The 12,401-nt window shown below is 40.3% G+C and overlaps 1 protein-coding gene across 1 annotated transcript in view; it reads left to right on the top strand.

The window, feature by feature from the left end:
* The window catches only part of cxxc4 (CXXC finger 4), a 28,518-nt gene extending 16,451 nt beyond the window's left edge, over positions 1-12,067 (top strand). The window contains exon 3 of the mRNA XM_028589396.1: positions 12,023-12,067. Coding sequence (XP_028445197.1) covers positions 12,023-12,067 — 45 coding nt within the window. The remainder of the gene's footprint in view (positions 1-12,022) is intronic.
* Positions 12,068-12,401: the final 334 nt, after the last annotated feature.

Genomic DNA, 12,401 nt, shown 5'->3' with positions numbered 1-12,401 from the left:
AAACGCGTGTCCTGCTCATCTTCCCCCTCTTCCCCCTCTTCCCCTGCTCCCATCCTTCAACGCCTGCCTTCCTCCCAATTCACACTGCTCTGATTCTCGGAGCTCAATGACCTCACCGCCGCATCTCTTTGTTTTGTTTTCCTGAAATCTCAGCAGCACCTGAAAGCTTCTCCGCTGTCTCCCATTTAGGGCTTGCTCCCAGAGGAGAGTTAGCTTCGTAGTAGCCCTGTGTAAAATTGCTTTACTTGGACAAGGGTACTTAGGTGAAGCTAATTGAAATGGAGGCTAGCACTGTTGTACTTAGTAGCAGGTAGGTGATCCCGGCTACAGGCGGCAGCCTCTGACCCAAGGGTGCTGCCTCAGTATCTTCCTACGAGGGTCGGCTCAGCCTCCGTCTGTGTGGGCAGGGATTTTCCATGCATGATAAATGGAAGAGGCGTGGCGTCTGAGTGCTGTTTTAGCTGCAGAAAGTCGCTCCCTCTTTAGCCTGGATATCTCTCACACTGTATGGGTGCACGGTGTTAGTGTTATTATTAAAGCGTAAAAGACCATGTGAAATATGCGTCTGTAAGGTCTTGTTTCTGCCATTGCACCTTATTGTGATGACAAATGCTGATGAATTACTGGACAAAAAGATCTTGAGTATAAGCATTAGTTGTTCATATAAGCAATTTTAAATGAAGACGCTTGTAAATATTGAACCCCCTTTAAATACTACAAATTTGGTTTTCCAAATAAATTTTGAAGGAAACATAACTGCGATATCCTTGGTCTACAGGATTTGTAAGGAGGAGGTCAGGACGGATGGTTAGGTGTACAAACATGATTTTTGCATACTGCATCTCCTGTATTTTAGATTTAGGCTGCATATGGCTAGGGAACATTTTTTTTTAAATATTGAAAGTCAACGCGCCCCATTTCATGTTTTAAGCAGATATTATATTACATCCTATATAATACAATATATTCCGGTGGAGGCTAGAGCTGGGCAATATGGAAAAAATCTGATATTACAATATTGTTTACCAAATACCTCAATATCGATATTGCGGCGATATTGTAGGGTTGACAATTGGTGCTTACAAAAAGATATTTACTAAGAGATTTTTGATAAATAATCATCATTAATGTGTATATAATAACTAAGTGGGTTAAGGCAAATAATAGAAAAGCTAGAACTTCAAATTCAACCAATTATATCACTCTACTGTAATCCAGCCATTAAAACCAGGACAAGACAACACTTATGTCATATCGCGATATTACGCTATCCAAAATCTAAGACGATATCCAGTCTCATGTAACGATATCGATATAATATTGATATATTGCCCAGCTCTAGTGGAGGCTGGTGTTTAACAAACACTGCTCATTAATAAACACTTGAACATGTCCTTATATCTGCTTACAACAACATTATAATGGGTTATAAGCTGTTTATTTCATGTTTGAGTATAAATGCTAAATAGGGGGGCTAAAAGTGAAGTTTTTCCAAAATCTTTGCTTTTATCCACCATTAAAACCCAGTTCATAGCTTCTCGTAGTGCCCCTATCAGTTAATACTACCTATGGATACTGATACAGCTTCGTAGTCAAAGATATCATTAAACACAATGCTGTACACCTAATGAAAAATTTCAACAGGCATCCTCTGGCATTGTGGTGTTGCATACCTTATAACCGCAGTATCCCGTGTTCTATTTCAGCCACGGACCTCGTGGACCATGTTTCCCATCTGTATCTCAACTTTCAATAACATCAAGCAACATGGTTCACATAGTTTGTTGGACAGGAAAAGCTGGTTAATACCCAAAGATGTGAAGGGTAAATTCATTTTGATCTCACATAAGGCGGAAATCTGGAGTTACACTGACAATGGTTTGAAACTTGCAAGCATCTTGCAATTTAGGCCACGCCCCAATCAGTGATGTCACTGGCTCAGCAGTTATTTTTCCGGCAGCTGATGGAAAACATCTGCTGTGACATCACTGATTGGGCTTGTCTAGAGGAGAGCAGCTGTGGATTGCAGTTCCGAAAAGTGATTTACCCTTTTCAAACATTTGACAGTTTCCAGCAACATATACTGACTTCCTCATACAGCATATTGCAGTGCTGCCCCAGTTATACTGGGCACGTTCCATTTCACTGTCCACTCAACGGCTTCCTCACTGTTTGATAAAAAGTGTATTTTCTGAAGCCACTGAGCCTTGGCCTGTCTCAGTGCAAACCCACTACTATGGAGGGCTGGTAAAATATACGTCCTAAAGGAATACTGCACTGTAATTACATTCCCACATTAGCATACGGAGGCTTAGAGTCACACTGCACTCAGCCTCCAGCAGCACTTTGCCATATGGTCCGTCTGCGCTTCTCAGGCGTTATTTGGCAAGACTTTTGCAGAAGGTCAAATATCAAGTCAGAGGACTGTGCCAGAATTGCATCTATGCTAATTGCTCTCTCTCTCTCGCTCGCTCTCTCTTCCTCTGCTCCCTCATCCATCTCATGCTCCTCTGCTCCTCCCTCTCCCCACTGAAGTAAGTAATCTGCTTTAGGATGTTTCTGAGATGGAGATGGATTTGGTTTTCCTTCGTTGCCCCTCAGCCTAATCTCCCCCCTGTGACCAACCTGCCTCTCCCAGGCAAAGCTCTTAAGCACACCATTACATCCCCCCCACCACCACCACACTTCATACATGTCTAGTCAGCAAAAAAACTCCCAAATTCTTCATTACTCTCAAACATCTGCAATACACTTAGCTTGATTTGCTCGCACGGATGCCTGGTGCAAGGTTGGGCCTTGAATTAAAAGATTGTAGCTATACAACATTTCAGTATTGGAATGCTATCATGACACTGATGTACTTGAGTAAGGCTGGGTTAAAATAATCAATTCTCAAATGAAAAAAACAATCTTTGCTTGAGTGATCTGATGTTGATTAATACGATCCCAAAAACAATCTTTTAATATGTTAAAAATGTTCATATTTGTTAAGTCTTGTTAAGTAAAAAGAACTTTAAACTTTTTGGGGGGTCAATTCTTATTGCAAACATGAACCAGGTGCATTATGAAAAATATTTGATGGTTGCTTCTTGCTTGTGCAATTTACCACATAAGTCATCTGAGAATCTATTCTATATGAGAATCTATCTATATATATCCAAGCAAAGTTGGTATTTTAGCTGAAATTTCCCTAAACTTATTGATATAGAATCGGAAACGTAATCATATCGGGACCTTGTGAATCAGAATCAAATTGATTGAGCCCTATACTTGAGTTATTTGTCTGTGTGCATAAGTGTCGTGAGCATATTCAAGTGGGGTAGTTATCCGAATGTACATGCTGTTACTCAATTTGTTAATATCTAAGACTGAAAGTCCTCAATTGAAAAATCTTATATGCGGGTGATCTGTGTAGAATATGAGCTGAAAACTTTGCTGGTAAATGGGTTGACAAAATACTGATTCAGTATCAACCTTGTGTATTATAGGCAGCAGATATTTTTGATCACACATTGATTCTTAAGGGAGGAAAATGCTGATGCTAACAACTGAACTGATTGATAAATACTTCAAATCATATACACCTTGTTTTTTTTTATTTAAAATCATCACCATCATCATTCTCACTTTTATGGCACCTGTGAAAAATGAATGGTAGGCCTATGTAATGAGAGTGGGTATGTGGCCTTTGTGTACTTGCACACCACAGGCATTGTATTTCCTTTCACTGCTGGCTTTGCCCAATCATCTCATATTTCTGTCGTGATGATGAGATGGTTCTCAGAAATGAAAATAACGTGAATGTTTAGCAAAATTGTAAGAAATTTAGCACATTTGTTTCAGTGTTATTTCATTTAAAGCTGTCAATTTATCAAAATACTAAAGAGACCTACTGTCACAGTAACCGTAGAAGTGACAAAAACACTGGAACGATTCAAGACCAATTTGATTTCTACTTCTAAGTATCTTTTTTGGCTTTAGAACTGACATCTCTCTGGTTCATAATGTTACAATCATATTGTGAAGATTGTACTGTGAAAGTAATGATCTGAGGGAACTGTAAAAAAATGAAACCTTTAATGGGCAACGGGATAGTGTTTAATTAAAAACACTGTTGGCTGTGAGCATTTTGTATGCTCAGTACAATCAGTTAAGAAAAAGTATTTATTTTCGTTGCATGGACATAAATCAGTGTTGTGCCACCAAACGCTTCCCCAAAGGGCATATTTTAGTTCTAATATAAAACAAAGAAAAAGTAGCAAATCTGTATTCTAATGTTTGTTAATTTGTTGGTTTATTTATATGGGACAGTGCTTATTAATCAACATTGACATTGTCAGTGGTGGAAGTATTCAGATGCTTTTCTGAGGTAAAAAATATGTAAGTATTATTAGCAAAACATACTTAAAAGTAACAAAAGTAAAAGTACTCATAATTCAGAAAATTTGCTCCTGTGACCGTTATATAATTATGTATTATATACACATGAATGCATCAGTAATTATTACTAATGCATTTGTGTTTAAGTAGCATTTACTAGTTGGTTAGGGTGAAGGTTGGTTTGACTATTTAATACAGTATAGTGTTGGGTGGTTTCATCCATTATAGCGCATCATATTTTATCAGCTCATCATAATGTTTTATATGTAAAATTGAATCTAAAGTAACTAAAGCTGTCAAATGCATGTAGTGGAGAAAAAAAGTAGAATATTTTCTTTTGTATTGTAGTGGGGTAGAATTCTAAATTGGCATTCAATTGAAATTCTCAAGTAAAGTACAAGTACCTAACATTTCTACTTGAGTACAGTACTTTAGTAAATGTACTCAGTTACCTCATCTCAACTAATTTCCAACCGAAGTCCCAACACAAGCAAAAGCTGAAAATCAGGTTAGAGTCGATCTGAAATAGCATTAACTTCCCTATAATATTATGATTTACATTAAAGATGGTTTTATCCATTGGGATGCTCTTCGCGTTGTAATACCACTTTACTGTACCTTTAACAAATGTAAATTAACCCGCCAATAAACAAATAAACCACAAAGCAGAAAGATGTTTAATTGCTTATTAACGTATAATCACCAGAATAAATGTTATTGATAATGCTGTGTGTATATATATATATATGCAAGTAATATACAAGGTTTAAGCCTTTTCTCATTGAGTGTGTTTGCGTTTGGGTGTTGTGATGCAGGACTGAGGGCAGTGGCGTGTGGATGACTAGATGAGTGGTCTGTCCGTGATAGCGGCCTTGGAGAGGTACCTTTTATAAACGGCATTGGGTGGCTAGAATATTGGCTACAAGCTTCAAGATGAGATTTCAACCCCCACCCACCAACGCCTGCAACAGCGCAGGTGATGGATTGCTATACCTTCCAGGTTTGAGCTTGGCAACGCCCCAATATTCTTGCAGAATAAAGTGACAGGCAATATATAACGCATCAGTAAAGGCTGACTGCACCGCTGAAACTCCCCCCCCCTTCTTATTCTTTAGACCTCGAGATCGGCCCTGAATGTTTAGCTGGCTCCCAAAGCCCTTATGCACTTTCCTTACTCCTTTTTTCCGTCTCTTCCCAGTTTTGTCTTCCTCGCCACCAAGTCGTTTCCCTGCATGTTGTCATTTTATATTGAAATGATCACAGGCATAACTTTTCTGACTGTAGTTCTGAGGTGTCAGATTTATTTGCTGCTTACAAGGTGCAAGATGTTGGTGGCAAAAAAAAGAAAACAAATTGGCTGACCTGAGTTTGCACACACATTTCATTTGAAGTCTTGATGCTGTGTGAAAGTGTTTGTAATTACGTTAAAAAAAAGTTAGAGTCCAGACAGCTAAAGCAATGTCAGCCGCAGTTTGTGTGCGGAGAGAGGGGAGGGGGACAGTGCTATATATTTATATATAGTTTGTTTCTAGCCTGTCAGAGCTGCATCCAAAGGATGGCGGTTATGAATAGTGGCCTGGTTCCCGGTCTGTAGGTTAATAAATAATGGGTATTGTCAGGGTAATGTATGGGCCATGTGCTATAATGAGCATTCTGAAACACATCAGCACACTCCCACAGGCTGCTATTCAACCTGCCCAGTACCACTGTCTCTCCCTGAGATTACTCCCTTCCTTCTCCCTTTCTGTGCCCCCCATATCTGTCTGTGCCCTGCTTCTATCCGTTCCATCTGTACTCTGATTTTTCTGCCACACTACACATTTTTTCCACGATACCTTCTCATCTCTAACACTTTTTTTTTTAATCTCAGCGTATGAGTAGATTCTTAAGAATTCCTAGACAGAAAAAGAGAGGGGGAGGGGGGAGAAGGCGAGCTTCTAGTTGGCTGGAGAAAAAAAAAAATCAACCCGCAATTATGATAGATTAAAAGTTTATGATGCTTGTGTGTGCGGTGTGTGTGTGTGTGTGTGTGTGTGTGTGTGTGTGTGTTGGGGAGGGAGGGGAGGGGGGCCTCTGTGACAAGGCTGGCTGGGAGCATAGAGCTGAGGGTTAGTGCCAGACATGTCTCAAGAGAAACCGGGGCACATTTGCAATCACCCCGAGTTCAAAAGGGTAATTTATTCACAGTTCTGTGGTTAAAGTAGGGCTGCTCAGAATGCCAGTGGGATTCTGCTGCGAAGCAGAGTAGTAGACACATTATTTTAATTTTCTCTCCCCTTCTTTTTTTTTTTTTTCCTTCTGTCTCCCTCTCTTGCTTTTTTCCTCATCGTCCTCTTCATCGCCTGTTGTTGTTCCTGCGACCCCTGTGTGCCGTCTTTTAACACACGTCGGCGAGCATATTTCACTTTTACACTCATCCGCATTGACATCCTGGTGCTGATTGAATTTTGAGGCGCTGCGGCGTCTGCCATTATCATCCTCATCGTCATGAGTGGTTTATCTCTGGGCCCAGCTCAGTGTGACGCCAAGGCTGCAGGGAGAGGGGGGGGGGGGGGGGGGGCGTAGGGCCAGGGTGGGCTGAGGGTTTGAGGACTGTTCATGTGTTTTTATTATTTGTGTGGAAAAGATACAGAGGATTGGCCTTAACCTGGATCTTAAAGGTTTGTGGTGGGAGGTTTATGTTGTGTGTGTGTGTGTGTGCGTGCATGTGCCCCTGCAGAGGTTAGCAGCCTTTACAGAAGCTGCTTTAGTCCGGTCAGTTTGATTCTGTTTCAATGTCCCGTTGTAGCCAGCGCCGTCTTTCTACCACCTCGTCTCAATCAGCCAACGACGTGGCTTCAGCATTAACTGCACCTGCCAGGTTCGGTTAGGATCACAGGGTGTCATGGCTGCCTAGGGACCTCACACTGCCTTGCCAGAATCAGCAGAGAATTATTCCACCACATGTCAGTTTTTACTGGGTTGTTATCACCGAAAGCCACCGGCATACACTGGGAATACACTGTCTACTGTGGTGGTGTGGTGGGGTTAATTTGAGGTCTGGAGAAATCGCTTCCTCCTCCTTCGCTCAGTTCCATACCCGGTTGTGTGCATTCATTGCCAGAGCGGGAAATTGTCTTTCCCTCGGTGTGTCGTTGTAGCCAGGTTGTTATGCATGCTCTGCTGCAGCGGCAGCAGCAGTGTTGACGTGAGGCTGAGCTGCTGCCACGGCATCTTGATTTGAGGTGAAACCTGGGTGTCGCTCCCGTGTCCCTGGTGTAACACTATCAACCTTTACCTTCTCCCCACTTTTCGCTGTCCTTCTCCCTTCCTCTCTTTTATCCCTCTCTGCCTCTCCCTGTTGTTTCTGTATTCTTGTGTCTTTTCTCCCTCACTGTCCCTGGTGGTTGATGGAGTGATTTTGAAGGCGCATGCAGGTGGGGGAGCAGACAACGCAGAGCTGCGCTAATTGAGCCTTCTTTGTGCCTGGTCACTGCAGTGTGCTGAGGCGAGGAGGCCTGGGAGTGAATCCAAGCAGCACTCAAGAGCCCCACAGGATCGATAACGAGGGAACTTAACAAAACAGAGACATGCCGAGTGCCCAGATCAGGGTCATTATTGTCTCTGGCGAGCCACACTTCCACCAGGGACTGATCAATGTGAGAATATGGATCAAGATAAACATTCTCACCTCTCCTTTTCGCTACTCTTTGCCTCAGCTCTTAGAGCATCCCTTTCTACAGTAGACAGAGAGCAGAGCTTAAGACTGAAAAGTGCCTCTGTGGATGCGCCATATCCAATGTGGATGTGCACACCATATCCACAACATCTGAAGTATACATGCTTGTTGTGCTCTCTTTCATGTGCCTTAATAGGAAGACTTGTCATAGTAGTCATGTGTTTTACAGGACATTCAAACTGTGTTTGTTGAGAGTCACTGGCTTGGCCTTTATATGTAAACATGTATTGGCTAAACTGCAGATTAGTCACATTCCAGGCTTTGTGTCTTCAGAGAAAAATGCATTCAATTGCCAGTTTAGTAGGTACACTAAAACTAATGCTGTCTAATACAACAGTCCTGCAATAAATCCTACCTTCATGAAGACTATAATGATCAGTTTTTGTTGAAACTGTTTGAGAGGTGTTGATTCAATTGGTTTGACTGGTTTGTGACACTATTGAATTGTATTATTATATTATTATTATTAATGGTGTTACTATTATTTTTTTCCAATCCATTTATATCAATGAGGCTAGGCTAATTAACAGAAACACCTCCTCTCTGTAATTTCATTTAACTTAGATATCTAACAATACTTGCAGACTTCATTTATATTACATTTTATCGTTGTTCAGCATTTGTAGAATTATGTGGTTCTCTCCACACAAAAAAAATGGTCAGTTTGCCATAGAAAGTCATACTCCCATCATCCATGGATAGCTCAGGGACATGGTTATGTGGTTTTTATTCTAAGGACTTTATTAGACTATTAGTCTAGGGACTAATTACTCTTATTGTACAGCACACCTATGGCCAGTGCATACGGTCACACAAAACACATTCAAATTTACCAATGAAACTAATTATCCTCAATGTTTTTGGTGGTTCAGGTGATTAGAAAACTCTCAATGTAACTATGGTCAAATCTGGCACCTTTGTTTCATGCCGCTCACCCATCCTTTGTGTTTTTCTCAACTATGAAATAGCTTAAAAATCTGAAATTACATGAAAATGTGTTTTTTAAAGCCCAATTGCTGCCCAAAATGATAAAACACAATTAATGGAGCATTGGTGACATAACAAGGAGGCAGGCGTCAGCTCATTGCAATTAAGCAAAAAAAATAAAACATCAGATCTATGAGAGCGTCTTGACCCTTCAAAACGAGATGGTGTTTCATTTCATCCGTGGCTTTTAATTGGTGATGATGGTATCCTGCTGTTCTGGGTCCCTCCATTATTCACTTGGAAGGATAACAGTAATTGCTTAATGTGGTGTGAAAAAATGGTAAATGATTGCTACACACATTGGAAGGAATGTAGGTGTCCAAAACTAGCGCGATGTTGAGACAAACGGCACCTGTCTACATGCAGTTGATATTTAGTGTAGGTTCTGTCCCTACAGAGATTAGGAAGAATATCCTAAAATGCCATCATTAATCATTTACTGTTTTATACCTAATGACTGAAGACTTTGTTATGAACCTTACAGGTAATGGGACTGGGGTCCCAAGGATGATTTGTTGTTGTTGGAGGAGGTGTAATAAACAGAGTTGCTGATAGCCTTATCCAATGGGGGCTTTGCAGACCTTTAATGTTTCTTCTAATTAATTATTATTGGGGTTGTTTGTTTGTTTGATTGGTCGATGACCTAAGTTGAGTAAAGCAGTTCTTTTATGTAAAGCCTGAACCATTGGCTGGTGCCTCTGATGGCATCACTGGCAAAATTCACATGATATATTCACTGTGAAAAGATTTCCTCTTGTTTACATGGGAATCTGAAAACAGCTGAAGTTCTGTTTGTAAATAGTAGGGCTTTTAAAAATTACAATACCATTACCAATACCACTATCCTTAAGTGATACCAATACCAATAGAGTACTTCATTCAATATCCATCATGTGAATGGAATCATTCAGTTGCATTAAATGGCACCACCATTCCACTACTAGCTGCTGCGGTAGTCACACATCGCATTACATCAAATTCAATCAATTGGCTGTGAGCAAAACCATGGAAATAGTATTTTTTTCTAGATCTGGGTACAAAAGGATCGTATGCAGGCATCCTTTGACTGAAGAAGTTTCTATACTACTCGGTACTGCTGAAATGTATTATCTGTTCGCATAATTTGGTTGGAATTCATCTTTTGTTAAGCGCTTGAAGATCCAATAATCACTAAAGTGTATATCATGCAAGAGAGACAGTAAAAACAAATGGAATGGTCAAAGTTGTCGTACTGACATTTAAGGTGTATTGATTGACGTCAACTCATGCACTGAGTAAGTTGCAAGAAAAAATTTCACCTTAAAAGTTGCCGGTAGCCGCAGGCGATATCCTTTGAGCTGCACAGTGAATTAAATATTGTTTTGTTAGTCTATAGCTAGCTAACTGTTAAATAGTAAAGATAACAAGGCAGAAAAACATCCTTTCTTGTTATAGGTATAGTTAACTAATGCATGTAAACTTGCCACTAGAGCCAGACCGATATATTGTTGGGCCGATATATCGTCAGGACGATATTAGGCATTAACCAAACTATCGGTATCGGCATTTACAACGGCCGATTAATGAATATTAAAAAAATTAAATAAAAATGGACGAAACACCCTTCAACCATGTTATGAGTGTTGGCATTGCATAGTTTGTCCACCAGAGGGCACTCTACAAATCAAATCACCAAATATTTGTATCGATATTGGCCTTAAAAATCCTTTATCAGTCGGGCTCTTCTTGCCACTCTAGGAACAGTGGTTAAATATCCTTTGAAACAAGCTACAATTCAACCGCACACAACACAGGTTAGGATAAGTGTGTGTTGTGCTGTTACCAGCAAATTTGTGGCATTTCTGTTTGAAAAATGACTTAAATAGTTAATCAATCATCAAAATTGCTTCTTTTTTTTAACAATGTATGCATTTTCTGCCAATCAACTAATTGATTAATCTCCTAGTTGTTTTAGCTCTGGTGTTGTGCATTAGACAGAACTCACACATGTAAAACAAAAAAACTTTACTCATTGTGTTTTGCATTTTCTTACTTACAAATGCTTTGAGTCATTCAGTCGGACAACATCATTTTGTAAAATAACATGATATGACCATACATGAATCCACCAAAAGTCGATATACGTCAATATTAAATTGTTGCCCATCCCTATCTTACACGGAGAATGTTTACATGTGGTCCATAAATTGTATTAGCCTGAAAGTAGGAGTCTGGTGCTAAAGCTCTCATCAGCATGCCTTTAAAGAGCCACAGATGACACTTGGTATTAAAATGTCAAATTGCTCTCCACTCAGACTAAAGTGATTTTAGTTGTGATTATGCACTATTTCCCCCGTCAACAGCGAGAAAAAAATAATAATCAAAAAATGTGCTAATTGGTCATGGGGATTGGTGGAAGACTTCAGTATTTTATGTCTTTGACTTCCAAATGAGTTTGGGAAAGGAGAGGCTGTCACTCTGGCATGGAGGTTTTGCGGAGGAGGAGGAGGGGCGGCTGCTGGCGCGGCCTCAAATTGAAATGATGCACTGTTCCCCCTCACTGCAGCTAGAGCTCGCAGTAATTAAATGCCTCATTGTTGCTTCTTGGGAATTTGTATTGAATATTTCATACAGCGTAATTATTATTTGGGTGTGGGTGGGACGTGGATGTAATCACCTTGGCTGGCTCTTTGATGAAATACTTGGTTTGGTGGTGGTGCTTTATAACTGCTTTAAATGCCCTTCTGGGTTTTTACTTTACTTAATGTCCATGCTATTTCAAACTGCTTACGTTATCCAGTTCTGGTTATACCATTATTGAATGTTGGCTTCCAAATCTCTTGGTACTTTCTGAATGTATACGCTTTTTTTGTAATTTGCTGAAGAGTAATACACGACAATGGCATGACCTCGAAACCTGCAAATTAAAATGTGTCCTTCACATTTTGTCTCCCACAGAGGACGCCGGTCAACAATGGTGAAGCTTTTCGGTGGTTCTTTTAGAGAGGCGAGCCATGGCTGCCCCATCCAGCTGCAGGAGGGCAGGTGGGACTCTTGACTCTCTGCCTGGAGCACTTAATGGGTTCACAGGACCCAACGCGCCCAACACTTTTGAGGACGACGAGAGAAGAAAAGTGGACAGACAAAAAGATAAATGGAAACATAATGGTGTCGTTTTAACTCTGTAATTTCCTTTTGTGTAATTATTGTACCTTTTGACAGTATCATAATGTATATTTTTGGTGTCTATGAATGTGTTTTCAGTGTGGCTGTAAGTTTACAGCCAATCCTATGTAAAGGACTCAAACAGACAATCATACTGATTCCGTCAAACCGA

This window comes from Perca flavescens, chromosome 2, assembly GCF_004354835.1.
Source record: "Perca flavescens isolate YP-PL-M2 chromosome 2, PFLA_1.0, whole genome shotgun sequence".
Lineage (NCBI taxonomy): Eukaryota > Metazoa > Chordata > Actinopteri > Perciformes > Percidae > Perca > Perca flavescens.
Note: the sequence above shows the minus strand (reverse complement) of the source record. Positions and strands in the feature narration are given on the sequence as shown.